The 27686-nt window shown below is 36.6% G+C and overlaps 1 protein-coding gene across 2 annotated transcripts in view; it reads left to right on the top strand.

The window, feature by feature from the left end:
- The first annotated feature begins 2991 nt into the window (after nucleotides 1–2991).
- ING3 (inhibitor of growth family member 3) overlaps nucleotides 2992–27686 on the top strand; it is a 28724-nt gene continuing 4029 nt past the window's right edge. The window contains exons 1-11 of one of the 2 annotated variants that reach the window (XM_049641736.1): nucleotides 2992–3206; nucleotides 3462–3533; nucleotides 6226–6326; nucleotides 8613–8678; nucleotides 19035–19131; nucleotides 20811–20882; nucleotides 21808–21888; nucleotides 22166–22323; nucleotides 22902–23095; nucleotides 24866–25058; nucleotides 27574–27612. In XM_049641736.1, the coding sequence (XP_049497693.1) occupies nucleotides 3179–3206; nucleotides 3462–3533; nucleotides 6226–6326; nucleotides 8613–8678; nucleotides 19035–19131; nucleotides 20811–20882; nucleotides 21808–21888; nucleotides 22166–22323; nucleotides 22902–23095; nucleotides 24866–25058; nucleotides 27574–27612 (1101 nt within the window). In that variant the 5' untranslated portion in view covers nucleotides 2992–3178. Of the gene's footprint in view, nucleotides 3207–3461; nucleotides 3534–6225; nucleotides 6327–8612; nucleotides 8679–19034; nucleotides 19132–20810; nucleotides 20883–21768; nucleotides 21889–22165; nucleotides 22324–22901; nucleotides 23096–24865; nucleotides 25059–27573; nucleotides 27613–27686 lie in introns of both variants that reach the window. The other variant, XM_049641734.1, reaches the window with a different exon arrangement.

The following is a 27686-nucleotide window of genomic DNA, read 5'->3' on the forward strand; positions in this document are numbered from 1 at the left end:
AAGCAAGGAGAAGCAGCAGAAGCTTGTGGACCATGTATTTATTGTGCTGCAGATCTGCCACGATGCCTTCAGTCTCCAAGTCTCTTCATTCCCAATTTCAGATCCCAAGAGAGTGCATCTAATAGGCCCAGCTTTGGTCCATCCCTGGTAAATTAATGAGCAAGGATCAGAGAGCACAATAATGTAGTCCTGATACCATCACCCCTGTATATAAGGAGCACTGCCAAAAAACACGGTAGTGGTTGTGAGTGGGCAGGCACCCCAAGTAGCACCTACTATACAGTCTAATGATGTAAGAAACTATCATATGTGTGTACATGTATAATTTTCTGCATGTGATACATGGTCCATAAATGAGGATTACATTCATTAACTAAAATACATAGCATGTAAGTTTTATTATGTTTTGGTTTTTCTGAAGTATATATGTATATTGAATGAACTGGGATCCTCCTATTATTTCATTTTTCCCTAAAATGGAAAACTCCCTGAAGAAGCTCAGTTTTCACTAAAATGAAAGACTTCAGTTTCTATTTCTCTTGTTTTTCATAGCATGCTATTTTAGCTATTCTGAAAAAACACCTGCTGAAAACTGCTAGGTTAAAAAAAAATATCAAATACATTGATGAACGGGTAGGAAATGAAGGAATACTCAGAAAGGAACAAAAGAAAAAAAAGAAGAAAAATGAGAGTATCCTGAAAAATAAGTGAGGGCCAAAGTGGGATTTTGTCAAGAGATTATCTGTCAAATTCTGGACACCTACAGCTCCTGCTTTTATAGCTGTGCAGCATGCCAATGTCAGGAAATAAAGCCAAGAACCCATCTAAAAGAAGGAATCTAACAGGGGCAAATATCTGAAGCCCTAAAGGACTACATTCCCAGTGTAAGGGTGAATGAGGAAGAAATCTGATGCATAAGTCAGATTTCTGACTTGTCAGAAATCTGATGGCTGACTTGACCTTGGAATCTAGGAAAGAAAAACAAAATCTCTTCTGGGAATGTCCTCTGAGAATCAAATCCAAGCCATTTGGATCTGAGGCCAAATGAAATCTATCTGTGCAGTCCAATACACTTTAAGTGAAAAGTTTAATCTGGTCCTAGGTTTTTGCAGAAGCAAATTCCAATATTGTCTAGGAAAACTCAATTTTAACTCTGGCCTCTGATAATTCTGACAGTTACAACCCCAGAAACATGAGTGCAGAATCCAAAATCACAATCCACAAAGAAATAGGCACCATGAGCAAAAGCTAGAAGAAACAGCACAAAAGATCCATAAAACGTCCAGTTTGGGATGTAACAGATACAGAATATAGATTGTTTGATGTTCATGTGATGTTTAATATGTATAAGAAATTAGAAAATGGCTCAAAAAGAATCAAATAGAATTTGTAAAAATTAAAAGTTATCTGAAAATATTGAGATGGACCATATAAAATAAAGACCAAAAAATGGAGGATAAAGTGAGAAAGTCTTAGAGGTGTCTCATAGATGTTCTAAAAGATAATGGAGAACATGGAAAACAAGCAACACATAAGAGAAAATGGTTGAGAATTTTCTACAATCATTACAGGACATTAATCTTGAGATTCAGCAATCCTTTCAAATCCAAGCATGGCTTAAAATTTTTTTGAACGGTAAGAAGAAAAGAAAGAAAGAAAGAAAGAAAGAAAGAAAGAAAGAAAGAAAGAAGCTACAAACCTAGATTCACCCTGAGAAACTGCAAAAATATCTGCAAAAATATCTAAGAGATCTTAAAAGCAGCCGGAAGGAAGGAAGGAAGGAAGGAAGGAAGGAAGGAAGGGAAGGAATGTGGGAGGGAGGAAGACTGAAAGCACCAGATTTTAGATAAAAGTACAGAAAGTAAACTAGTTAATTATTAGAACTGAGGTAAGTTTCCTTTGACATTCATCAAAATGACAGGTAAGTATCCTGATTAAGAGCGGTGAAAATCTTGAGTATAAGAAAATGTAAAGGAGGGGGAAAGCAGGAAACTTAAATGCATAAAATGTTTCAACTCCAATCTGAAAAATATTTAAATAGAACATTAAATTATGAACTAAAGACAAATTTCCCTCAAAAACAGATAGAGCTAAGACAGGTGGAAAAGAACAAAATCCAACCTTTATTGAGTGCGAACGTTCTTAAGAAAAAGAAAACTGAGCAGTGAAAGACTAAATACATCACGGTGGAGCATGTGCGGGGAGGAGTCAAAAGGTAGAAATAGACACCGCCCAGGACTATAGACATCTAATACAGGCTGTTTACTCAACGTAATCTAAAGTGATTATTAGAACAGCCCCTTAGATATTAAGTTTTCATCCGTTATTTCTACCTGTTCACTATTTCTTCTTTTTTGTGGGTGCAGGTTCTATGTATAGTTCAACTACATTACCATGACAGTGAGACAGACCGCAAAATAAAATGTGTAGGAGACTATAAAGGGCTATTTTTGCATCTTTTAATATGGGAAATTCATATTCACCCCATATTCTTAGTGTACACTATTTTAGTTACATGGAAGCCAACCAGAAGTCCCATTTATATTTTTAGCAGTGGATATTAAGGATAAATTCCAACAGAGAGTTCTGTTTTAAACAATCCAAGTCGCCCGAACTTTGCTGATTATTCTAGCGTTGGAACATTTTCTATTTGCCTAGCACTATCTGAAATCTATGACTCACAAACGCTAGGGTATGGAATCATAGCAGTAAAGAACAGGTGAAAAGTTGTTCCTAGTTGTGTTCTGCAGGCGCATACAACTCCCGTCATCCCCTGTGCAAAAAATCAACAAATAAACATAGGCACCGCATTTCAGATTCTGTTGCGCTCCATTCGCAAGGACGCCTGGTTTTTGTAGTTTCTACATGAGGAACTGCCAGCACGTTAATAACTGCTGGGAGGGAGTGAAACTACACTTCCCACAATGGCACGGGGGCGGGCTCCGGTCGGCTTACGTCATTGCTTCAGCCAACCAATGACAGCTCCGGGCGGCAGTGAGGCAAGCGCCGTCAGGCGCCAAAGTGGTTTTTTTTTTTCTTTTTTTTTTTTTTTTTTCCGCCGAAGCTGAGCGGGTGCTGCTAGCGGAGGCGCCATATTGGAAGGGACAAAACTCCGGCGACAGCGAGTGACACAAATAAACCCCTGGACCCCCTCGTTCCCCCAGCTCTAAGGGCCGCGATGTTGTACCTAGAGGACTATCTGGAAAGTGAGTGGGCGGCGCTGGCAGGGGCCGTCTGTGGGACCTGCGGGCGGGCAAGAGCGCGAGTGGACGGGCAGGCGGGATGGCGGGAGGGAGGGGGAGGCGGGGGATGTTTCTTTCTCACGGTAACTGGCAGCCTCGCTGTGGGCTGCCGGCTCCTTCGACCCCCCCCGCACGCACGCACGCACGCACGCACGCAGCGACGTAAGCGCGTACTTTCGCCGTTGGCCCCGCCCCTCTGACGGACTCTCCCTTTGACAGTGATTGAACAGCTTCCAATGGACCTGCGGGACCGCTTCACTGAGATGCGCGAGATGGACCTGCAGGTGCAGAGTAAGTCGGCGCGTTTGCCCTTCTTCGCCGCGCGCGTTCAGTCCAGACTTCCCTGCCATCGACTTCATCGCCTCCGCTATTTGACTCTCCTCCGGCTCACTGGCTAGTGGATAAGGAGTTGTGAAAAAGAAAAGGCAGTGCCTAATCTTGCCTCTTGCTTTCCACGCTACTTTTCTCCTTGCTTTTACAAGAGAAGGAGGCATTAGGGCACGTGTATCTGTTTCTTCTCGAATTCGAGACTCTGCAATAAAAGCTTCTGTACCTTCAGTGAGGACGTAGATACCTGTTTTAATGCACATCGGTGTAAATGTTGAGAAGATTTTGACTTGAGCCCTTATGTATGGAACATAGATTTCAGCATTTATACTTTTGTTAAAGTTCGTTCTATTCAAAAATTTTCAAGAGCGGAAAACAGAAGCATAGGTGATATGTGGTTCTTTAGTGACCCTGGTGAACTTGGAATGTCAAATTTTGGAAAGTTACACATTATAGGATACATTCTCAATTGTCAACAGGATGATATTTTCTCAAAGTGAAGGAAATAAGATTTTACTGTAAAGCTTCTTATCTGATGTAATAAAAATATTGACTTTTTTTCTATCAGTGGTAGCTTGGTAGTCTGGTTACTTTTTCCCAAAATTAACCTTGTTCTTTCACAGAGCAGTATGTGATTTATATGATCATTTTTTTTTTCTGTGGAGTTTCTAAAAAAGGGTTTACAATTCAAACCAAGTAAAGAATCAGTGTCTTTGGAGATAAGGTAAATACTTAGAGCAACATTACACTTAAGTACAAATTTATGTCCACCATGCTCTGAATGAACCTCATGAACTTTCCCCTTTTATGAAATGCGTATAATATAGCTGTTCTAACTATCTTGTAGACATGCTATGTTACAAATTAAGAATGCGAAATGAATTATATGTTACTTAATTAAAGTATATAGTTCGGTGTACCTTTATAGCTGGATGTTACTCCCGCTTTGGAGAAATTCAGCTATTCCTTAATTAAATTGTATAAGTGATAATAATGGCCGGCTGGCCTTCATGGGGTGTATCCTCAAAAAATAGGTTTCTTGATCCCATTTATTCCAGTGATGTTTAGGCTATACACACGAAATGTTTCTCATGCTGCCCATGTTTTTTGTTTTTTTAAAAGTAGAGGTGAAGGAAGACCTGGGTTTTGGGATATGATTGGGAGAAAAGGGGTATTGTGGAAAGAGATCAGAGAACCAACCATTCCTTGAGGTAGCTAAGGACCTGTACTTTTCCTCACTTGTTTCTCTGCCCCTCTCCACCTTCCGCACCATTGTTCATGAATATACTTTTCTCAGCCTCTTGTCAGTTTCATGTGGCTGCACTTAATACAAGGTGATAAGATATGGAAGCTTTCCTTTATTTGGTGGATTGTAGTGTAGATGTCTGAATTGTGTCTTTCTTTGGCTTGCTCACAAAATTCATTTTAACTTGAAGTTAGAAAATGCTTACTTAGACAAAGGAAAATTCTTTTAAAAAATTAACTGCAAGACTTCTTAGAATCTTTAAAAACCTATTATGCCCTGAAAATCTCCAAAAGGTTTTCCTCAACTTACATAGCAACAGATTCCACCCCTCCCTTTTTTTTTTTTTTTTTTTAACTTTTCCTTTTTTAGCAGACATGGAATGAGATGACCATTCTTGGCATACACTTAGAGAAAAACATCTAGAATAAATAATATAGTGTATGAAGTGAATAAATGATTGTACCCTCTATTTCAGTCATGATGTGAGACAATCGGGTGCTTAATGCATATAGTGAGAATTTAAAATCTTTTTATTACTTTTTCTTATGAAAAGAAATGTAGGGGTGCCTGGGGGGCTCAGTTGGTTAAGCCTCCAACTCTTGGTTTCGGCTCAGGTTATGATCTCACAGTTTGTGAGTTCGAGCCCCACTTTGGTCGGGCTCCACACTGACAGTGTGGGGCCTGCTTGAGACACTCTGTCTCTCTCTCTCTCTCTCTCTCTCTCTTTTTCTTTCTTTCTTTCTCTGCCCTTCCCCCCCCCCCCCCCCAACACACTTGCTCTCTCTCAAAATAAATAAACTTAAAAAGAAAGAAGGAAACGGGAGGATTATCTACTGGTGCTTTTTAAAAAAATTTTTTAATGTTTATTTATTTTTGAGAGAGAGAGAGTGCTGGCAGGAGAGGGGCAGAGAGAGGGAGACACAGAACCTGAAACAGGCTCCAGGCTCTGAGCTGTCTCACTGAGCCTGACTCAAGGCTCGAACCCAAAAACCTGTGAGGTTGTGACCTGAGGCAAAGGCAGACGGTTAACCGACTGACCCACCCAGCACCCCTCTAGTGGTACTTTCGATGAGAAATTGTGTTTTGGCACATTCGGCTGATTTAATGCCATTAGCTTTTGATCCAAAGGCTGTACTATTGAAATACTGTCGTACAGAACTTATCTATGTAGTCGACTCCTTTGATGACTGGAAAATTTTTGAAATAACAAAAATAAATTGTCAGTAGAGAAAATTGTTATTTTTTTCTAAAGTAAAGCATTTACATAATCAAAGCATGACATATTTAAGTTATTGGCCAAGTGAAAGAGTGTATGTTGTCAGATATTTTTTTCTTTCCCCAAATCAAAGCATGTATATTCAGTATATGAATTTGGTCATCTAAATATGAAATGTTTTTATTATGTCATAGATGCAATGGATCAACTAGAACAAAGAGTCAGTGAATTCTTTATGAATGCAAAGAAAAATAAACCGGAGTGGAGAGAAGAACAAATGGCATCCATCAAAAAAGTATGTTCAACACTCTGGATGATTTATCAGTAAATATTGGGACTCTCTGAGAAAGATATTTTAAAATGAAATAGTTTTCTGGATCTCAGAATGAGGGAAAGTTACCAGTGGCTCTTTAAAATTTAAATATTTTGTTGTGGTTTAGAGCTTTAGGTGTATGAATTTTTTTTTTTAATTTTTTAATTTATTTTTGAGACAGAGAGAGACAGAGCATGAGCAGGGGAGGGGCAGAGAGAGCGGGAGACACAGAATCCGAAGCAGGCTCCAGGCTCTGAGCTGTCAGCACAGAGCCCGACACGGGGCTCCAACTCATGGACTGTGAGATTATGACCTGAGCCGAAGTCAGATGCTTTAACCGACTGAGCCACCCAGGCACCCCTAGGTGTAAGAATTTTTAATAACTTTTTGGCAATAAAAATTAGCAACTTTTTTTAGAGAGTTACAGAATCATAAAAAGTACAGTTTTTTTCTTTTAATTTGTTTTATTCTGGTTACAGGTAGTTAAAGTTACTTTGTCTTTAGAGATGAAAATACTGTCTTCTAATTTTGGCCCCAAACTGGTATGAAAAATAGCACACCTTGAAGCATATTTTACATATTGCTAGGTATCTGACTTGGTGGAATCACAGAAGAACAGAATTTTAAGAGTTGAGAAGATCCTTTAAAAATCTTTTATTTAAAACTCTATATGAATTGGGCCTAGAAATGCAGAATTCCTTGAGTTTTTGTTAATTTTATAGTACTCTCAGGTCTCTTCCAGATTAGAATGAGTATCAGATCTCCTCCCAAGGTTTGCTTTAAATGTATGACCTAGTGTATTTGGGATACATTGGAAGAACTACATAAAAGACCCACGTTTTGTCGTGACCTCCGTTTAGCTGTGTGACATTGGACAGGTTCTTTAATATCTCTGATAATAATGGCTCCTTCATCCCCATCCTTCAGAGAATTGATCAAAGATCAACTGAGAAAGAAATTTGAAAGCTACAAATTTCGTGTATTGTGTTATTTATTTTGCCACATGGGAGGAAGATTATTTCTGTTAGGAGAAAAAAAAATTAGAATCTGTAACAGAATTGGTCCTGACTGGGAGGATACCTGGAGACCCAGGTGTGTATGAGTATAGACATCACATATACAGTTGACCCTTGAACAACATGGGTTTGTATCGATGGGTCCACTTTATACCTGGATTTTTTTTTTTTTTTTTGACAAATACAGAACAGTACCGTAAAAGTATATTCTGAATAACATTTTTTCCTCTAGTTTACTTTATTATAGGAATGCAGAATATAATGCTTGTGCAAAACATGCATTAATCTCCTGTTTATGTTATCAGTAAATGCTTCCAGTCAACAGTTGACTGTTAGTAGGTAAGCTTTTGGGGAGTCAGAAGTTCTATGTGGATTCTCAACTGCAGGGGGGTTGGCATCCCAACCCCCGCCATGTTCAAGGGTCAAATGGGCAACACCAAGTCAGTTATTATTCCTTTAACCTATTAAGTTTTTGGTGCACTGCAGCTTGGATATACCCTTAAAAGTCTAAAAGTCCATGGTTTCTATGTTTTTAAATGATTTGCTTTATATGAGGAGAAATCTAAAGTATAGATTGGCATTGTATGAATTATAGGAATTAATACTTAGCTTAAGAGAGTTCTGAGACACCTGGGTGGCTCAGTTGGTTAAGTGTCCTATTCTCTATTTCTGCTCAGGTCATTATCCCAGGGTCGTGGGATCAAGCCCCTTGTCAGGCTCCTCACTGAGCTGCTTAAGATTGTCTCTCTTTCTTCCTCTGCCCTTCTCCCCCACTCTTGCGCTCTCACTGTCTCTCTCAAATTAAAAACAAACAAAAAAACCCCTGAGAGTTCCAGAACAATTGGAAAATAGAGACATGCAGGTCAGAATATTTTCAATATTTATACTTTTATTAAAAAAAATTAAAAATGGAGAGTATAAATTAGATAAATTGTAACGTTTTCTTTGAAAGAAAAAGAGTATTCATTAGTTCACATAACTTTTACTAGTTTAGAGGCTAGACTTGGAATAGTATTTAATTTTACTTATATCTTTTTTAGGAATGCTTCACATCTTCCTTTGATTCTTGACCATTGTATAAAATTTCTAATCCTACCCCATCCCCATCCTATCCTTAACTGGGTTTTTATTGCTGATGTAGGTTGACTGACATTGAATACAGGGTATGATAATGAAAATGCAGTTTTATGTCCTAACTGCACATATTTTTAAGTTATTAATTTGTTCTTAAAATGAAAATGTTTTTATTCAGGATTACTATAAAGCTTTGGAAGATGCAGATGAGAAGGTACAGTTGGCAAACCAGATATATGACTTGGTAAGTAAAATTAACGTGAATGCTGTGCTATAGTATTTACATTATGGATTATGTTTTAAGTTTCATCGGCTTGAATGTTAATAGGAAGAGCAGACTAAATTTGAGGTATTGTTTTCTTGATCCCATTTAATTTGAGATTTTAGTGTCCATTTTTGGTTTCTATGCAGAAAAGAGAGTCTGCAGTTTTAGTTAACAGGTCTAGAACCTTACATTTTAGCCGAATTTACTTTGCTATAAGGTTTTATCCGATGTTAAACTTGTTTTTTTTTTTTTTTCAACAAGAATTGATGTTTAAATTTATTTTACTAATCCTTATTTTAAGGTAGTGTATTTACTTCCCTGTACATCCTCTTGAGATTGTTTCTGTGGTAAAATACACGTCAGACTACTGTGCTGACAAGACTTTTTGGTAGCCTGATTAAATGAAGAAGAGAATCATTTGAAGTCAGTGTTAACAGATAGTACTCAACTATCTATTAAGTGATGTCAATAGATAGCACTCAACGACTGGCTCAGGTGGCAGAAATGGGAAACACTCAATTAAACTTTAAAAAAAGGTTCTTTTTTGCAGTAGCAGCACTTGTGAAAGATTGAAATCACTAAGAAGACAGAAGCAGTATTTCTCAAACTGGTATAATTATGGTGCTCTCTTTTATGTTAAGCAGCTTCTAAAATACATCCTTTAGGAAATACTCATTTCTGCTTCTGCCTCCAAGCAAATTAAAGCTAAAAAGAAATAAGTGGTCACTTATGGTCTACTTTAGCGTATAGATTTCACATCGTATTTTTGTCATCTTACCTGGATGCCATCTTATTACTGAACAAGTATATGTAAACATCAATGTTGTTGGTGAGCAAGACACGAGATAAAAGGTACATACCACACATGGTGCACATTGTAAATGTTTATGCAAAACTAGCAAACATTTGTCCTGTGAAGCTATAGAAAATGTTTTGTTGTTCTCATATAGTAGAAAGTTTTACTGGTGTAAATAACCTAGGCTCTTTTGTTCATACAGTTCTGAAAATAATTTTGAAAATAATTTCATGAAAGATGTACTGCCTAAAGGAAGGTAGAACAAATGGTAGCTTGATTTACTGTGGAATTGAAAAAAAAAAAGTTCTTAATTGTTTCGGTCTTGAATTATATATATAGACATAGAAAAAGACATGTATATTTGAATCCAAGAGGAAGTTGTTTAGTAACATCGTCCTCATATTTAATGATTATATGTGTCAGTCTTTATTTAGAGACTACCTTCTTTTTAAATCATATAGATCTTTGGCTGTATTCTTGGTTTATATTTTGTTATTTTAGTACTTTCTGTATGTTTAAAAAATACTTCATACACTTAGAAAAATATGTATAATATAAATATGTTCTTTTTAAATATGTGTGTTTTTCTGTGTATGTATTTATATATTATTTATGAACCACGCTGTTTATGTACTCTTGTGCTTCGTATAATGGAGTTTTACCTGGAGTTATAACGAAGGAGTAAAAAGTAAATACTATAAATGGCTTGTGTCCTCAAGGTGTTGGTAAACTAGTTGGGAAGATGTGCCCACAAACTAAAGTGAAGAGCCTGTATAGAAACAGTGTAACAAATAAAGATTAATGCAGTTAAAGATAAATATCTGATAAAGGACTGAACTAACTCACAGTAGAGTTATTGTTAATTTCTTAGAGGTTATGAGATGAGTGTTGAACAGAATTTATTCAGAGGCTGAGGGGCCTGGATTAGGTGTGGCATTGAGGGGAAAGCATTTCACTCAGAGATAATGGATAAACAAAGAATGAAAATAAAACCTAGTAAATTCTTTGAGGGAGATAGATTATTTAGGGTAGGGAGTGAGGTAATTGAAGGTGATGTGATAAACTGAACAAAATGTAATAAAAAGCAAGTGCCCATAATGGATCCATACAGACGTGAGTTCAGCCACTTCACTGACAGTGGGACTTTGGAAAAAGTATTTAATCCCAGAACCTTGGTTTCCTGATCTGTAAAATAGCAGTCTTAATTTGTGCCTTACAGATAGATTTGCACATATGTATATAAATGCTGTTAGCTGGGCAGATAGTAGGCGCTCACTTCTTTAAAGATTCACTCCATCTTATTCCTCAAACTGGAATTGTGCACTTTCTTGGAGCCACTGTTTCCCTTTCAGCTCTGCCAAGTTGCACCTGGTTTTTCTCCAGTCTCCCAATATTTCCAGAACTGCCTTTTGTCTTGTCTTTTCTTCTTTCTTTCCTTCCTCTCCCCTTCCTTTCTCTGTCCTCCTTCTGCCTTTTCTTTTTGTGACTTTTCTTTTCCTCTCCCCCTTTTGCTTCCTTCCTATTTTAGCACTCCATATTAAATTGCTGTTTCAGGCTATTGTGACATCTCTAAAATAAAAATCCATTCTTCTTTGAGACTTAATTGTCTATTATCATCCTTCCATCTTTCTGACCTTCCTCAGTCTCCATGGGTGTCACTCATAATGGTTGCTGTTCCTCAGGACTCTGTGCTTGACCTGCATTCTTTCTTACTGTGTTCAAGTAGTTCTCACGTAGAGGTAACTCTCTTCCCTTCTTCTGCCCAACTCCAGAGGCCAGAAAGACCAAATGACACATGGTGAAGAACTGATCTCTCAAATGCCAGTTTTATCCCCTGCGCCACACACAACCCAAGTTGAGAAATCTCTCCATTAATTTTCTGTGTGTTCTCTTAGTTTTAGCAATTATACATGAATGATTCCCCAAACTCAGACTTGTCTTCTGAGCCTATTCATCTTACCTGAGAATTCCAGGCCCTGGAGCTCAGTGTATTCAGTCTTAACTCTTAGTCTCCCCTTCAACTTCTCTCAGAAGAACCACTGATCTTCCAGTTATTCACATTGGAATACCGAAAGTTATCCCAGCCTCCTCCTCGTCCCTGGCCTCCCCACATTTAGTGGATCACTATGTCGTGTTCGTTTTTATTTTCTAAGCATCTCTCATTACCCCTTCCTCTCCAATTCTACAGCCTGCCGTCATTCAAGAACTTTAACAACAACAAATGACTGGCATGCTTTTCCTTTCATCTTTGCTTAGGAAACTTTCTCCATCTTTCATAATCCTCCACATGCAGTCTCTTTATTAAAATCGCCTTAATATTGATATTTGTGTCATTTATATCTAGGAGACGAGATTTGACCACTTAGGAAAGTCAACAAGAGTGATTAAAAAAAATTTTTTTTTAATTAGTTTTCTTTATTTTTGAGAGGCAGAGAGAGACAGAGCGCGTGTGAGGGAGGAGCAGAGAGAGAGGGAGACACAGAATCCGAAGCAGGCTCCAGGCTCGGAGAGGGCAGCACAGAGCCTGATGCAGGGCCCAAACTCATGAACTGTGAGATCATGACCTGAGCCGAAGTCGGACGCTCAACTGACTGAGCCACCCAGGCACCCCACAACAAGAGTGATTTAAACAAAAGATTTATTTTCCTCTCATGTAAAATAACTGTTGGAGGAGGCAGGCCAGGGGCTGTGTGGCAACCCCGACATCTTTGTTGTCCCAGGCTGCTTCTGATCTGTTCCTCCTCTTTTCTGGACAGGTAGAAGAATTGCTGTGGGGGTTACTCAAAAGGGCGTATTTTGCAATTCAGTCAGCTCCTTTAAAGGAGCCTGGAAATCTTACCTACTGATTCCTGCTTATCTTCTTGACTCCTTCTAGCTGCAAGAGAGGCTGAGAAATGTTGCTTAACAGGGTACATTGCGACCCTTGGAGTACAATTGGGGTTCTATCAGTAAGGAAGGAGGCTATTGAGTAGGTAATTAGCAGTTTGGGCCTTACCTTACCCTCAACAGAATCATACTGACCTCTAAATATTGTTATTCCCATGATTTTATTATTACTTGAATTAAATGATAATTATTTATTTACCTTTTACTTGTATGTGTGTCTTCCCTACTATAAATGTCAAGAACTATGTCTTTAAAAAATCTTTTAGTGTTTTCAGACTCTAGCGTAGTTATTTCTCAGTAAACATTTGTTGAACAAGATCGCCTAAATTATTTAATGGAGACGAAAAGGCACTAACGGGACTCCCACATTATGAGTTTAGTGGCTAGAGTTTAGTGGTGTTCCGTTTGTTGCATCAGATATGGCAGTTGAGTGACATTTTCTCAGAAGGTAACAGAGTCACATTTTAGTATGCTAAGTTTGGCTTGGTTTTGACGGACAAACACAGGCTGCTGTGCCAAACACCGGTAGGCAAATAGCCACCTCTTGTCAAAGTATGGCTTTAAACCAAGAGAAATGAAAGTAATATAATTCAAGTGAGTTTAGTTTCCTTTATAGAATCGCTTTAGGAGACCACACATTCAATCTCATGATCTATGTCTTTGCTCACATCTTTTTGGCATCCCTCTCTTTAAATTGCTCTCAATTTTTTTAGTGTCTTCAGTTTAGATAGATTTCTATCTCTGATACATAAGCTCATTTTGAAAGTTCTAAAACAGGATTTATAGGTATGCCTTCAGCAAAAGGGGCATTTTTTTTAAAAATATAAAAAACTTATTATGAGGTACATGTTTTATTTAAATACCTTTCACTTTATAGTTGTACATTAATAATTTTTGACTATTTTCAGTACCTTTGCTTTTAAAGAGATTCCTTTTAAAGTATGAAAACGTTTATTAAACACTATTAGGCCTTGACAGTTCAAAATTATGACAATATTATTTTCGTAAAATAAAAAATAGTAGATCTCCTAGCCAGGGCCCTTGAGGGTACATAAGGTTTGTAGTCATTCTCTACCCTCAGAGCCTGGCACAACAGATTCGTTGAATGGTGAGCACAAGGACAAAGACTTTGGAGGTGATCTAATCCAGTGTTTCCCAGACCTTAATATTCGCATCCTACCCTCCAGGCTTTTAGAGTGTTCATATCATCTGTACATCCATTTACTAAGTAAATTTTAAAATGAAATTTATGTAAGAGGAAAATTTATTTGGTAATCTGATATTATTAATGTAAGTGAAAAAATGAGTATCACTTATCACAAATAAGTCATTATAAAATGTTAAAAAACAATAGCCTCCTTGGAATACTTGTGCTCCGTGTTGCTGCACCACTTTGCCAGAGTGGCGTGTGGAATTTGAGCACTTTACACTTGAGGGTAAGTGTACTTTTGCAGGTAATTGCAGTTGAACGTAAGGGAATTATTGCCTTGTTCATAGGGAAGTTATTAAATGAATTTACTATCTTAAATTGGTTATATTCCCCAAAATAGCAACAGTAAGTATCCAGGTGAAAGTCTTTATAAATAGGAAAGAGGGGAAAAAAAAAAAAAAAGGAAAGAGGAATTAAATTCCTATAACTATTACCACTTGAGAGCTTAGGGAGCTAAATACTTCAAAGGTGAGTGGATAGGGCATAGTATAAATGTAAACTTACAGCAGTTTTCATTCATAGATCATTTATCCAATAAACAGAGGTACCTCTATTTATACACTTCTGCATAGTGGGAGAGAGTAACTTTCATTCATTCAGCAAATATTTGTAGAGCTCCAGCTATGAGCAGTCATTGGTATAGTGGGCAGTAATGACAGACAAGCAATGAATATAGGCATAGTATCAAATAAAGATTAGATTTTGGTAAGTGCTGTGAAGGAAATAAACATTGTGGAAAGAGGGATGAAGAATGAATTACTAGGGGAGGCTGTTAAGAATGTCGCCAGGATGAGTGTAGTCTTAGTAGGTGACATTTGAGGTAGTACTTGGAAAACGAGAAGGAGCCAGCCATGGGAAGGGAGCTTCAGAAAGCACATGTCGGGCAGATGATGTAGATGATGTACCACGCGTCAAGTCTGAGGGGGAAAAGGGCTTGGCCGGTCCAATGAGAAAGAGGCCAGTGTAGTTGGTGTATGTAAGAAAGGTATTCAGAGGAGGCAGGCAGGAGCCACCACAGGCAAGGTCCTCCTGTAAGCCAATGCAAGCTGTGTGTTTTTTCTTCTGAAAGCAGCAGGAGGCCACCTTAAACAGGAGTGAAGTATACCTTAGAGGAGATTGTCTGCATGCCTTTGCTTAAACATTGTGTTATTGTGGTAATTTCAAGTAAGCGTATATTTACAGATTTTAATGTACAATAATTTAGTATATAATTGTATTTGATTTGCCCCTCAGTGTTTTATATAGCATGGTATTTGATTGTATTATTAATTTTTGAGATACTTTATTTACTTGTAACGTCAGTAGTAAACTTTTAATACCTAGAAGTAGCCCTATACTGTTACTTTCATTTATTAAGAAAAGAAACGAGACTGCATAAATATCCACAAATGAAGAGATTGGTGGAATTAGAGGTTCTGTAGAACAAACTGAAAATTTATTTCAGTAGTTGTCTTAGTGAAATGAACAACAACAAAAAGCTGTCCTATTAAAATAATTTCCTTCTAGAATCCTGATGCTCATAGTCATTAAACACTTATTTGTGTTTCTCAGTCAGATGTCACTGTCATAAGGCTGTATTACATTACAATACCTAATAAAGTTGATTTGTGTACACTCTGATAGAATTTGAGCTTTTAGTTAATGCTTGAATGATTTTAGCAGTCTCTTACATTGCTCAGTACCCTTGAACTTGCTTCTTTTTTATATCCTGGCCTGTTCCTGAGATGATTATATTTCAGGTCTACATTTTACCTATAAATTTGAGAATTCTTCATCTGATACTCTAATTAAGGAAATATATTGTGTAAGTTTGACCTTTTGATTTGTCTCCTATCCTCATTGTCTTTAAGGAAGATTAGATGTAGTTTATGTGCTTAGGCCTCAAATATTTGATTCAGCCTAAAGATGGGTCAAATTTTCACCTATTTTAAATAAAATTCAGAGATGTGGAGAATCATTTTCATGACTTGTCAGAGAAATAATTTGCCATCACGACTCCTTTTTCTTCTCCAATTTACCCTCTTTATTCACTGTTACCAGATCTTTTCACAGTTAGAAATTTATCTCTCATTGTCATGAATTTCAACTTAGAACTTTATATACTAACTTGTGCTCTAAAAGGGCAAGCTAGACATTTAAATTTTAGAATGGCATGGTATTAGAAGCCATAAATCACGCAGAAACTTTTTAAAATGCTGTATTTCGTTCAGTTTGGGTCCACCAGTGACACATCTTAAAATTTGAATATTGGAAAACTGGGAGTCAAAAGAGAAAGAATAAATGATTTCAGTTCTATGCAAAAATGTTCAAGTATGAGGATTTTTTTTTGTTTCATGCAGAGGGGCCAAGTGTGACTTAAATATCTTTGTGATCATCAATATGTTAACAAATAATGTTGACAGAATTTCCTTTGGCTCTCAAGAAGTCAGAAATTGATTTAAAATTAAAGGAATTACATTTGGGGTTATCAGATATGATTTGGGGCTATAGAGTAAGGAAGATTTTGCTGCTGTTATTTATTGACATTAAATGGGGGGCAAATCAAATAATTAGACTCCATGGTCAGCCTTGTGTTAGAAAGCTGTGGTTAATGGAAAATGTCTCTCAGTTGGCGTAGGACCCTCTTTACTACTATAAATCAATCTTATGAGGTCAGATGTGTGTGGAGGAGTGGGGTAATTTAGGTTCTTGCTTTGCCTGATACGTATGGGGCCATTATGGTGATCTGCCAGAACAGGTGCTCTACCCATGCAGAATCGTGAGGGTAGAGGACATGCAGTCCACAGCTTTCAGTCAAGTTCAGTGTTCTTTCTGTGGCTGTTTAATACCATTTAAGTACTCTGGTGCTTTATAGCTTAAGTTAAATCTGTGGTCAACTTTCTAACTTTAATTCGATTTAGTACATCAGCGGTGAATCTGAGACAAATTAATTCTCATTGCCTACTGATTGCTTATAATACGCATCTGTTCATAATCTTTTTCTTACCTTTCAGGTGGTAGGAATGATTGGAAGTTATTTTCCAGAGCTGCCTGCCTACTACAATGTGGTTTAGGCTTTTCTGTGTTTGTTTATTTTAATTATGTATTTGGTTTTTAGAATTATGAAATCGTGGGATTCTGCTGCTTTTTCTGAGCTGCTAGTACTGGAAAATTCCATCATTTTCCATGTTCTCATGTATGATAACCCTTATCAGTACTATCTTTAATGCATCGAAACAGTTATTAGATGCAGGGGTGGAAGGAGTTAGGGGAGGGTCCATGGCGTCGCCATCTCACTCTGGCGCCATCTTCCCAGCCAAGATTCTAATATTCTACCTGTCTGTACTGTACACACCTGTTACAGGCCACAATGTTCTTTACTTTTTATTTTTTTTCTTAGAATCCTTTGTCTTTCTGTGTCTATTCATTCTTTCCATCCCTTCAAAGATGATACATTCTTCACCCTCTAACTCATTTATACCTCCTTTATGTCTACCACAGCCCAGTGTTTTATATATATATATATATATATTTTTTTTTTTTTAATGTATTTCTTCTGATCCTTTTCCAGCTTTTGCTTATTTGCTACATCTAGGAGATATATATTTTAAAACATTAGGTTAAACATCTTACAGAAATCTTGATTTGTCAGCTAAATTGTAATTCCTATGAAGGCAGGGATTCTCTCTCATTTTTCATGTGTCTGCCATTTAACCCAGTGCTAACTAAGCACATAATAGGAATGCAGTATTTATTAGTAGTATGATTGTAGGTAATAAAGTTGGTGGAGTATTTTCATTGCATTGAGTGTTCTTGGAATTTAAATATGAGTATTTTTTCTGACTTCCCTTGAGATTACATTTTGACAGTGTAAGATGTATTCTTGAATAACTGAGGTCTGTGTTCACACATTATTATTGGATGGAAGGTTACATTAAAGAATGCTCAATTACCTGCATGTTCTTTGAATAGGAGCAACTGTCTGTAATATGTGACTCTATAGGATTTTAAATATTGCGAGGACAGTCTCTACCAGGCTCTGAAAAATGACTTGCGTGTGAAGATGGAGGGAAAAATTGGGTTTTAAAATATTGAAAAGTCACTAACCAATACCCCAATGGGTGCTGCTAATATACAAAATATAAATAATGAGATATTCTTATTTTTCTATTTGAATTCTCTTATTCTGAGTTAATAAACAGTTGGGTGCTGCATACAGAAGTTCAGAGGGCAATGTTAGGTATCGATGGTGAAGTACAATTTATTACAAATAGATCAGAGTTAAGTTCCTTTTCCATAAGGCATTAACTGTTGCCTTTGGCTATCTTACTTAAACCCTCTAAGCCTTATTAGTTTCTTCCCTTATGAAATGGAGACAGTAAAAACCTATGTCAGAAGATCAGAGCAAGGGCTAGGAAAGACAGAAGAGCATCTGATGCACCAAGCACGTTATGTGGCGTCTGACACAAACAAATTATCTTTTGCTACTTTTCTCCCCATCTCCTTCATTTTAGGTACACGTTATTTCGTTCTTATTTCATTTTTTTTTGCCCTCATGATGTATCATAGACCTCTTGATACTTGTCAGAAAGTCACTCTTAAATTATTTAACAATGATCCATTGGGAATCTGGAGTTTGAAAAAAGGTGTTGTCAAGAATATAACAGCATTTTTCAAAAAATTTGTGTTTTCTTTGTTTCACTTCAAAGTAGTAAATTTGAAACAGCATTGAAAAAATTTTTAATATTAACCTTAAGAAATTAAGACTTGCTGCTAGTTGGAGGTATCATATAGTTTTCTGAAATCAGTCAAAAGATCTCTAGGTGAATGAAAAGATTTGCTACCTTAACAAGGACAGTAGTATTACAATAAAACCATTTTAACCAGGCTCTTTGGGGAATAGAGTTTTCTGGCTAAAAACTCCCTTTGTTTCAACCCTTTACATCAATGTTTACAAGTATAATGGTTTAATTTTCTGCCTTCGAGAAATGTATGTATAGAATATAGGAGCCTCTTTGTTTATAGACAAGGATCTTTCATTCTTCATTGTAAATAACAGTTATTATAGGATGGCAGTGTGGATGACCTTATTATAAGTAGGGGATTAGGTTGAAAGTAATCCCAGGGGATACTATAAAAAGTTACCAACCCTCCTGCACTTCCTCTCCCCTCAAGTCCCAAATACCAGTTTTGCTTTAGTTTCATATGCCACCTCTTCTGAATGTTTTCTAACAAATTGTGATTTTAGTTTCTTAAAACTTCAAATTATTAAGGGAGACTTGAGAGATTATTTTGTCTAGCACCCTCATTTCATAGATTAAAAAGCTGAGGTGTAGGTTAATTGACTTGCTCAAGGATATTAAGCGGATTCACTAAAAGAAGAAAGGTTTAGTTTTCCTCATTAAACTGACACTTTAATAGTGTCCCAAATTTTGGTGGTTATCTTTGATCTTCTTTGAAACAGGTAGATCGACACTTGAGAAAGCTGGATCAGGAACTGGCTAAGTTTAAGATGGAGCTGGAAGCTGATAATGCTGGAATTACAGAAATATTAGAGAGGCGTAAGTAAAATTTACAGTTTTCCATCAATGTCGGACAGTCCATGTGCGAATCACTAAGGAGACACTTATCCCATGGGGACTTCTCAGATCCCGCGCTTCTGTGGATGGTGGCACCTGGGTCGGACAAGCGTGGACTCTAGCAGTTAGAACATTTGGGTTATGGATGCTGAGAGAGAGGATACAGGATATCATACACTCTCTCTTTATTAAAATCACATATTAAGTCATTCCATTTTTTAATATGCATATATATATTAGTAAGTTGAGTGGTAAGAACAAAGATTTAAAGAAATAGAGCCATCTAGAAACAGGTTAACCATCTGTCTTTAAATGTATTGACTTTGCCCTGCCCATTGGATACACTTTAACGTTGAGGAAAGTTTTTCTTTTTTCTTCCTAAGAACTGCCTTAAGGTTTTTTCCCTCAGTAAGAAAGATTTTAATTAGTTCCAAAACACTTCCTCTCTTTCTCAAGTAAGTCCTTCTTAAACTTTTTCTTATTCATGAGAAGTCATTTTAATATTTCTTTGCAAGGTTCGACTTGATCTCCTGCTATAATTTACCTGTTGATTACTTTTTTTTTTCTTGGTTCATTTCAACAGCAAGAACAAGTACCTGTTTCTACACACTGATGAAAAATTTATTTATGGTATTAGGTGATGTGTTTATATATGTATGTATGTATACATGTATGTATGTATATATATTACACACACACACACACACACACACACACACACACACACACACTCTCTCACTCTCTGTTTCATACACATGCTCCCTAGAATAGGGAAACAACCAGTCATGAATCCATCTTGGTATCCGTAGTGCATTTTTGTATTCAAAAGTAGATCTATCACTTTAGATGATCGTCTGATTTATTTGTGATACTTTTATTCCAAGGAAATCCTATTTGAGAATAGTATTTTGAGACAAAATAAAATATAACTGCTCTAATTTTTTTTTGAAATGCTGACAGTAGCTGTGAATAACAGTAATTCATGCCTATTCAGTACTGCAGGAAGGTTAATTATGCATCCTCTGTAAGGACACAGACATATGGAACTAAACCAGATCAAGTTCTAAAATCTGCTCCACCCTGTGCCCTGCCATAATTTCATCTCAAGGGATCAAGATAAACCCAGAATATTTCTTTAAAAGCATGTTAATGCTTGGCAGTAGAGATTCTGTGCCTAACTTCTTTCAGGAAGTCTTTACTATCATGTGTCATTTTAATGATCAAAGAATTTTCTTTCATGTACTAATGCCCCATCACCTAATACTGTAGGATCTCCCATTGAAAGGTCTTCTTCAATCCAGTATAATTAGTTTGAGTTTTTCAGATCTTATCGGTAATGGACTTATGATATCCATTCATCCACTTATGTGGTACCCACTGTCCTGAATTCCCCAATTAGACATTAGCATGCCTTGAGCTGTTTTGTACTTAAGGTGAATATTAAGAAGTGGATTATGTATTGTTTAGAGGGAGGATGAAATTGGCTCAGGGTGAAACTGGAAGTGGTGATTCTCTAATGTGCTTAACTAAAATGATACAGGCGTATGCATAGAACTTGCCAGTCCTTTGCTGGGTAAGGGTACATAGTGCCTTTAGTTGATTGACCTGTAAATTTTTGTGTTGACATTTAATGGAGTTGTATCTCTGTGCCTTTTTTTTAGGATCTTTGGAATTAGATACTCCCTCACAGCCAGTGAACAATCACCATGCTCATTCACATACTCCAGTGGAAAGTAAGTTTGGTTTAGGGCAGCTAAAATTAAAAACTCGTTATATTACCTGTATATTCTTTTTAACTGGCTCGATGCCATCAATTGAGGGGGGAAAAAATTCCCTTCCTTTTCTTTTGTGAGATCTACTTTTTCATTATAGTTCCTGGTGGACTTACCTTCTTCATTTGGGAAAAAAGTGTATTTGATTTGGGAGTAGAGAGTTTGCTTTTCCTGGAATACTTGGAGGACAAATGTATGGTATTAATAGCAGTATACACTTCCATATGCAGACACCTGACTCTCTCTAGAGAGTGTTAAAACCCAAGGCACATGATAACTACTTGATGGTAGGCTCTTTGTTTTTGGTGTTTTGTTTTGTTTTTCATCCTTGCTTGTCCAGTGCTTAGCCTACTTTGGCATATAAGAAGGTCTCAAATGATTGGTGGGCTAGTGAGTAAATGAATGCTTGGTTGGATGTTAGCTTGCTAGAAGACTGTATCAGTGCATTTTGTGACAGATCAATTTGAATGAAAGAAGGGTTGACTGAAAACTGTTCAAAAATTGTAGAGTTTTGAAAACAAAGTTCCTCTCATGTTATATGTGAAACCATGGTGAATCGTGGGTTATCTGCAGTACTTTGCTACTGAAGTTTTGTGGGTTTTTTTTGTGATTTGTGTGAGAGGTCTCCTCTTTTTTTTTTTTTTTTTTTTTTTTTTTTTGTGAGAAGTCTACTCTTAATGAAATAGGTGACACAGAGAGTTCTTCTTATCCTGTCCTCTAAGAAAACAGACTGTTCTGTGAAGTACTCAGAACATAGCTGTACTTGTTTATAACTGGATGGAAGTATTATGCCTTGTCCATAGTTCTTTAAAGTTTAAAAACACACAGATTCTTTCTTTATATTCAGAAAGGAAATATAATCTGACTTCTCACCATACAACAACAGATCATATTCCTGAAAAGAAGTTTAAATCTGAAGCTCTTCTATCTACCCTTACATCAGATGCATCTAAGGAAAATACATTAGGTAAGTTTATTATCTTAAATATGAATTTTGCTTTTTGTTTCTGTTAAAATAAGGGGAAATTAAAGTGTTCGGGATTAACGAAGCTTACAGATTTTTTACTTGGTTAAAGTCCACATGTGGGAAAAGAAGAAAAAGGGAAAATGGAACATGAAAATTTTATAGTGGCGTGAAAATGTTAAATTTAACGATTATATCTGTACTGGGAAATAATGTATTTTAAGCTCACTAACATTATGTTCTCTCCAACCATTCTTATTTCTTCTTTAATTCTACATAGGGTGTCGAAATAACAATTCTACAGCCTCTTCCAACAATGCTTACAACGTGAATTCCTCCCAACCTCTGGCATCCTATAACATTGGCTCATTATCTTCAGGAACTGGTGCAGGGGCAATTACCATGGCCGCAGCTCAAGCCGTTCAAGCCACAGCTCAGGTAAAAAGGAAGGGGTTTGGAAATGGGTACATTTTGTCTGAATCATTGGCAAACTTGAATAGAAACAACTAGATGTGAACAGAAAGAGTTTTTTTACGTTGTGTAGTTCCATTTTTAAATCATGATTTTATGGTATCTGATATGAATATTTAATGAAATGAATATGCATTAATTTACCTGATTGATAATGAAAAGTGAAAAATAGTTTTGTGCAATCTCATGCAGAGCCCTTCACCCAGTAATTGCTCATGATGTGCATAGTCTTGACAGTGAGCCACAGCACCTGCTAGGAGAGCACTCTGTTCTCTCTGCTGGTTTCGGGGATTCTTCAATAGCCTCAGGACTTAGATTGCCAAATTAATATATTCCAAATTAAGTTGCCCACTCTGTAGTCACCTCCTAACTGTGTAAAAACTGATTTTAAATCTTTACATAAAGTAGCTTAAATTACAGTGATGAAAATAATGGCTTAAACAAAATAATACTGGATAACCAACATAGTATTATAACTAGTAGGACTGAAAAAGAAAGTCTGCATACTTATGTTTATTAATATTCTCCATGAATGTCTATTTAAGATGAAAGAGGGACGAAGAACATCAAGTCTAAAAGCCAGTTATGAAGCGTTTAAGAATAATGACTTTCAGCTGGGAAAAGAATTTTCAATGCCCAGAGAAACAGCTGGCTATTCATCATCTTCAGCACTCATGACTACATTAACACAGAACGCCGGTTCATCAGCAGCCGACTCACGGAGCGGGAGAAAGAGCAAGTAAGTTTGATCATTACAGTAGCCCCATGCCTTTACTAAGTATGCAGGCTACTTGGTACCCAGCTGGGCTTCCGTATATTAAACACAGGTAGCATATAAAGGATCAGGGTGACCTTTAGGGAAGCAGGGAGACATGACATTTTCATTCACACTGCCCTACTTTGGAGGAGTAAAGTCTTTAGAAGACATTAAGTGTCTTTAATCTTTCTAAAGTCTTACATTGGGTATAAATGACTTCTGTTTACTTTCTTTCGTTCCCTAGGATAAACCATTTTATGGAACTTTTTTCAGCTATCATCCCTTATTTTATCATTGTTTCAATGTAAATTAATGCATAAGACACAAATTTTATCCTGGGAATTTTTTTGAATAAAATTATTCACTTTTATTAAAAGTAAATTATCTTCCTTCATTCTTGGTCTTATGCCCCCAAAACTGAAATTATGAAAATATCTCTAGATTGAGTGTATGAGACTCTAAGGAAGATTGTCTGCATTTTAAATATGACAACTTCACAGCATTCGGCGCCACCTGTCCCAGGTGTCTGCGTTTGGTAGGTGTTCCGCCATCATGGAAGTTCTGAATGATAGGCCAGAAGAATAGGTTACCTAGTAATTGCATTATAATTTATTTTAAAATGTATTCTATCTTCTGTGGGTAAATCTCTAAAAGAATGATCAATGTAGAATCAACACAAAAGTGCTAGATATCCTAAAAAATAATTCATCTTAGTGACCCAAATTTATTATAACTGCCGATGATAAATTTCCCTATTTTTAAAATTTAATTTTAGCATATAAATAATAGTAAATTGCTTGTGAATTTTAACACTCTGTTTCCTATCTAACACAGGTAAGTATTCACATATTGACAGATGGTCATGATCATTTTCATCAAATGCTTTTGTGTATTTGTATATATATTTTTTTATTTAAATTCAAGTTAGTTAACATACAGTGCAGTCTGGCTTCAGGAGTGGAACCCAGTGATTCATCTCTTACATATGCCACCCAGTGCTCATCCCAAAAAGTGAGAGCAAACGAGATTGCTGGAGGGGAGGAGGGGGGGCAGTTAGACAGGTGATGGGCATTAAGAAGGACACTTTTTGGGATGTGTATTTGTATTTTAGATTTTGATGAACAGTATTCACTTGGCTTAAAAATACAAAGAATGGGGCGCCTGGGTGGCTCAGTTGGTTAAGCGACCGGCTTCGGCTCAGGTCATGATCTCACGGTCCGTGAGTTTGAGCCCTGCGTCGGGCTCTGTGCTGACAGCTCAGAGCCTGGAGCCTGTTTCAGATTCTGTGTCTCCCTCTCTCTCTGCCCCTCCCCCGTTCATGCTCTATCTCTCTCTGTCTCAAAAATAAATAAACGTTAAAAAAAAAATTTTTTAAAAATACAAAGAATGTCTCTAAGGTAGCCATAACTAATATTAATTCTTAAAACTATTACCTATAATTTAAGTCAATGCTACGTAGTAACTGATTAAAAAATTATTTTAAAAACCAAGATATGCTGAGTTTTTTTAATATCTTTATTCTCCAGAAAACAAAAAAAATATATAAAAAAAGAAAACGGTTATGAAAGATAATTGCTCTTTGTTGCTCTCAACAATTCTGCTTTCAAATATGTTTATCAGGTTAGTTTAACTTTGCGTTAAATGTTAATTTATACATTTGATGTTATTTCATGTCATACCACTCACTTAGGAGTTACTCTCACGTAACTTCTTTTGGATGCTGAGCAAATAGATCTGATACTGTTCTTTCAGAAACAACAACAAGTCTTCAAATCAGCAGTCCTCCTCCTCCTCCTCCTCCTCCTCTCTGTCATCGTGTTCTTCTTCATCAGCCGTCGTCCAAGAGATGTCTCAACAGACAACAGTGGTACCAGAATCCGATTCAAACAGTCAGGTTGATTGGACTTACGACCCAAATGAACCACGATACTGCATTTGTAATCAGGTAAAAGCATAATCTGAATCAAATAGAAGAAAGGGAGCTATTTCAATTTTTTAAGTGCTCTTTTTTTCCTCCAGTTAAAACACTTTTGCTTTCTTGTATAAGGAATGTAATAGAATGTGTAAGTCACCCATAATCTCAGCCCCCGGATACAGCCTGTAATTAGACATTTTGATTTATCACTGCCATACACCCCACATGCATGTTGTCTTAGTCTGCTCAGGCTGCCGTGACAAAATACCACAGATGGGGCGGTTTAAACAGCAGAACCCTATCTTCTCACAGTGCTGGGGGCTGGGCCAGTGTCAAAGTGCTGACCGATTCCATTCCTGGTGAGGGCTCTTTTCCTCGCTTGCCAAGGGCCACCTTCGTGTTGTAGCCTCACATGGTGAAGACAGCGCTGGTGTCTCTTCCTCTTCTATAAGGGCACCAGCCCTACTGGATTAAGATTCCACGCATATGGCCTCATTTTTACCTTCATTGCCTCACAGACCCTGTCTCCAAATACAGTTGAGGGGAAGGGATACAACACAAGAATTTAGGGGAGAGGCACAAACATTCAGTCTCATACACATATGTACACACAGATGTGCAGATACGCATGTGCATGTATATGTTTGTGTGTATGTGTATATATGTGTGTGAATTTGACCAGTTGGAGTCACAGTATATTCTTTATGTAACACTGTTTCACTAAGTCATATGTACTGAGCATCGTTTTTAAGTAATTTTTTTAATCTTCTCACAGTTATCTGTTAGGCTGTGTGTAACTTTTTAAACCAATAGTTAGCTATACGTCTTTTAGTGGCTTTAATTCTTTTGAAGTTACAAATAACGTTATGGTAGACATTTTTTAAATGTTATCCATTTTATACAGGTATTTCTAAGATAATCTTTTAGAAATAAAGTTAAGTTAATATATTTGTTATAGACTACCAAATTATCTTTTGGAATTCATTACCAAAAATTGGTGAGCATGCCTGTTTCCTTAACCCTGTCCAACACTGGATATTATTCTGTCTTGAAAACCATGTACCAATTTGATAGTTTTATATCACACAATCATTTCAATTTACGTTAGTAGTAAAATTGGACCCTTTTTGGCCATTTTTATTTCTTCTTTTATGAATTGACTCTTAAAGGTGTTGGCCGATTTTTCTATCATTTTTGTCTTGTACATTAAGAATGCTTTGCGGTTTATTTTTTTTATTTTTATGTATTTATTTTTTTAGTTTTGAAATTCCAATTTTATGTAGTAATGACTCAGTCTTTATGAAGTCAGCCATGGGTTATATGCTTAGGAGGCCTTTTTGCTTTTTTTCCCCTTATAAACGTGTCTTTCATTTTTTCTTATTTGCAAATGGCTTTGTCTAGCTCTTGATATACTTTAGTTTCTTCACATTTAAATCTTTAATCTATGTGCAATTTATTGTGTTTAATGGTGTGAGTGGCAATCTAATTTTTGAGAATTTGCCATTAGTCTGTTAGTTTTTGTACTGTCACCTGACAAACTTTTTTTTTAAGTTTATTTATTAATTTTGAGAGAGACAGAGACAGCACAAGTAGGGGAGGGGTAGAGAGAGAGGGAGACAGAATCCCAAGCAGGCTCCACACTGTCAGTGCAGAGCCTGATGTGGGGCTTGAACTCACGAAACCGTGAGATCATGACCTGAGCCAAAATCAAGAGTCAGACTCTTAACTGACTGAGTCACCCAGGCACCCCGAATGTTTTTTAATATCAGTGATTAAAAAAAGAAAATTGTGTAAAAATCCTGTCAGTTAAAGTAGCTTACCTACAAAAGAACAAAATCAGATTCACCCTAGATTGCCTGTCTGTAACACTGGAAACTAGTTAAGTTGATGCAATATATCTGTAGAGCTCTAAGGGAAAAATCTGGGTGCCCCCCCAAAATTGTTACCCAGAGAAGTCATTCATGTGCATACAACCATATACAGATACTCTCACTAGTGCAGAGAATCAGATAGTATACCCTCTAGTTATAACCCTGTCTGAAAAAATGTTTTGGTCCATTGAGAACATAAGTTAATTCAAGAATTAGGAAATTATAAAGTGCTGGTGATGAGCAGCAAAAAGAAAAATGAGAAAGGGCAGATAGTAAATTTATACTAAGTTTAGAAGTTTCAGCTATTGACTACAAAAATATAAATGACCTAGTGACCCAAGGAAAAGTAAAAACCTTAAGTAACCAAGAAAGTAATGTAAACTCTTTATAAAAGAAAGCACTCACAAAGATAGTCTGTCAAGATTCTTTCATACTTTCCAAGAGCACGTAATTTCTGTGTATTTCTCTCTGTCCCCCTGCCCCCCAAAATCTTTTAGTAAAAGGCTCTAAATTGTATAAAATCTTTATTAAAAAAGTTATATACCCTATTTTTTAGTGCAATTGAGTATGTGGTATATTTCCGTCTATTTCCTAACAGTATCACAAACCATTAATTTGGATTTAGACGCTTGTCATAAGTCATAATAAAAAATATTTACTTTTATTTGAACTAGGTATCCTATGGTGAGATGGTGGGCTGTGATAACCAAGATGTAAGTATTAAGTATTTTCTGTTTGGGAATGAAAAAAATAAATTATTATTACTTGACTATTTTTCTTATTTACT

Source organism: Panthera uncia, chromosome A2, assembly GCF_023721935.1.
Source record: "Panthera uncia isolate 11264 chromosome A2, Puncia_PCG_1.0, whole genome shotgun sequence".
Taxonomy (NCBI): Eukaryota; Metazoa; Chordata; class Mammalia; order Carnivora; family Felidae; genus Panthera; species Panthera uncia.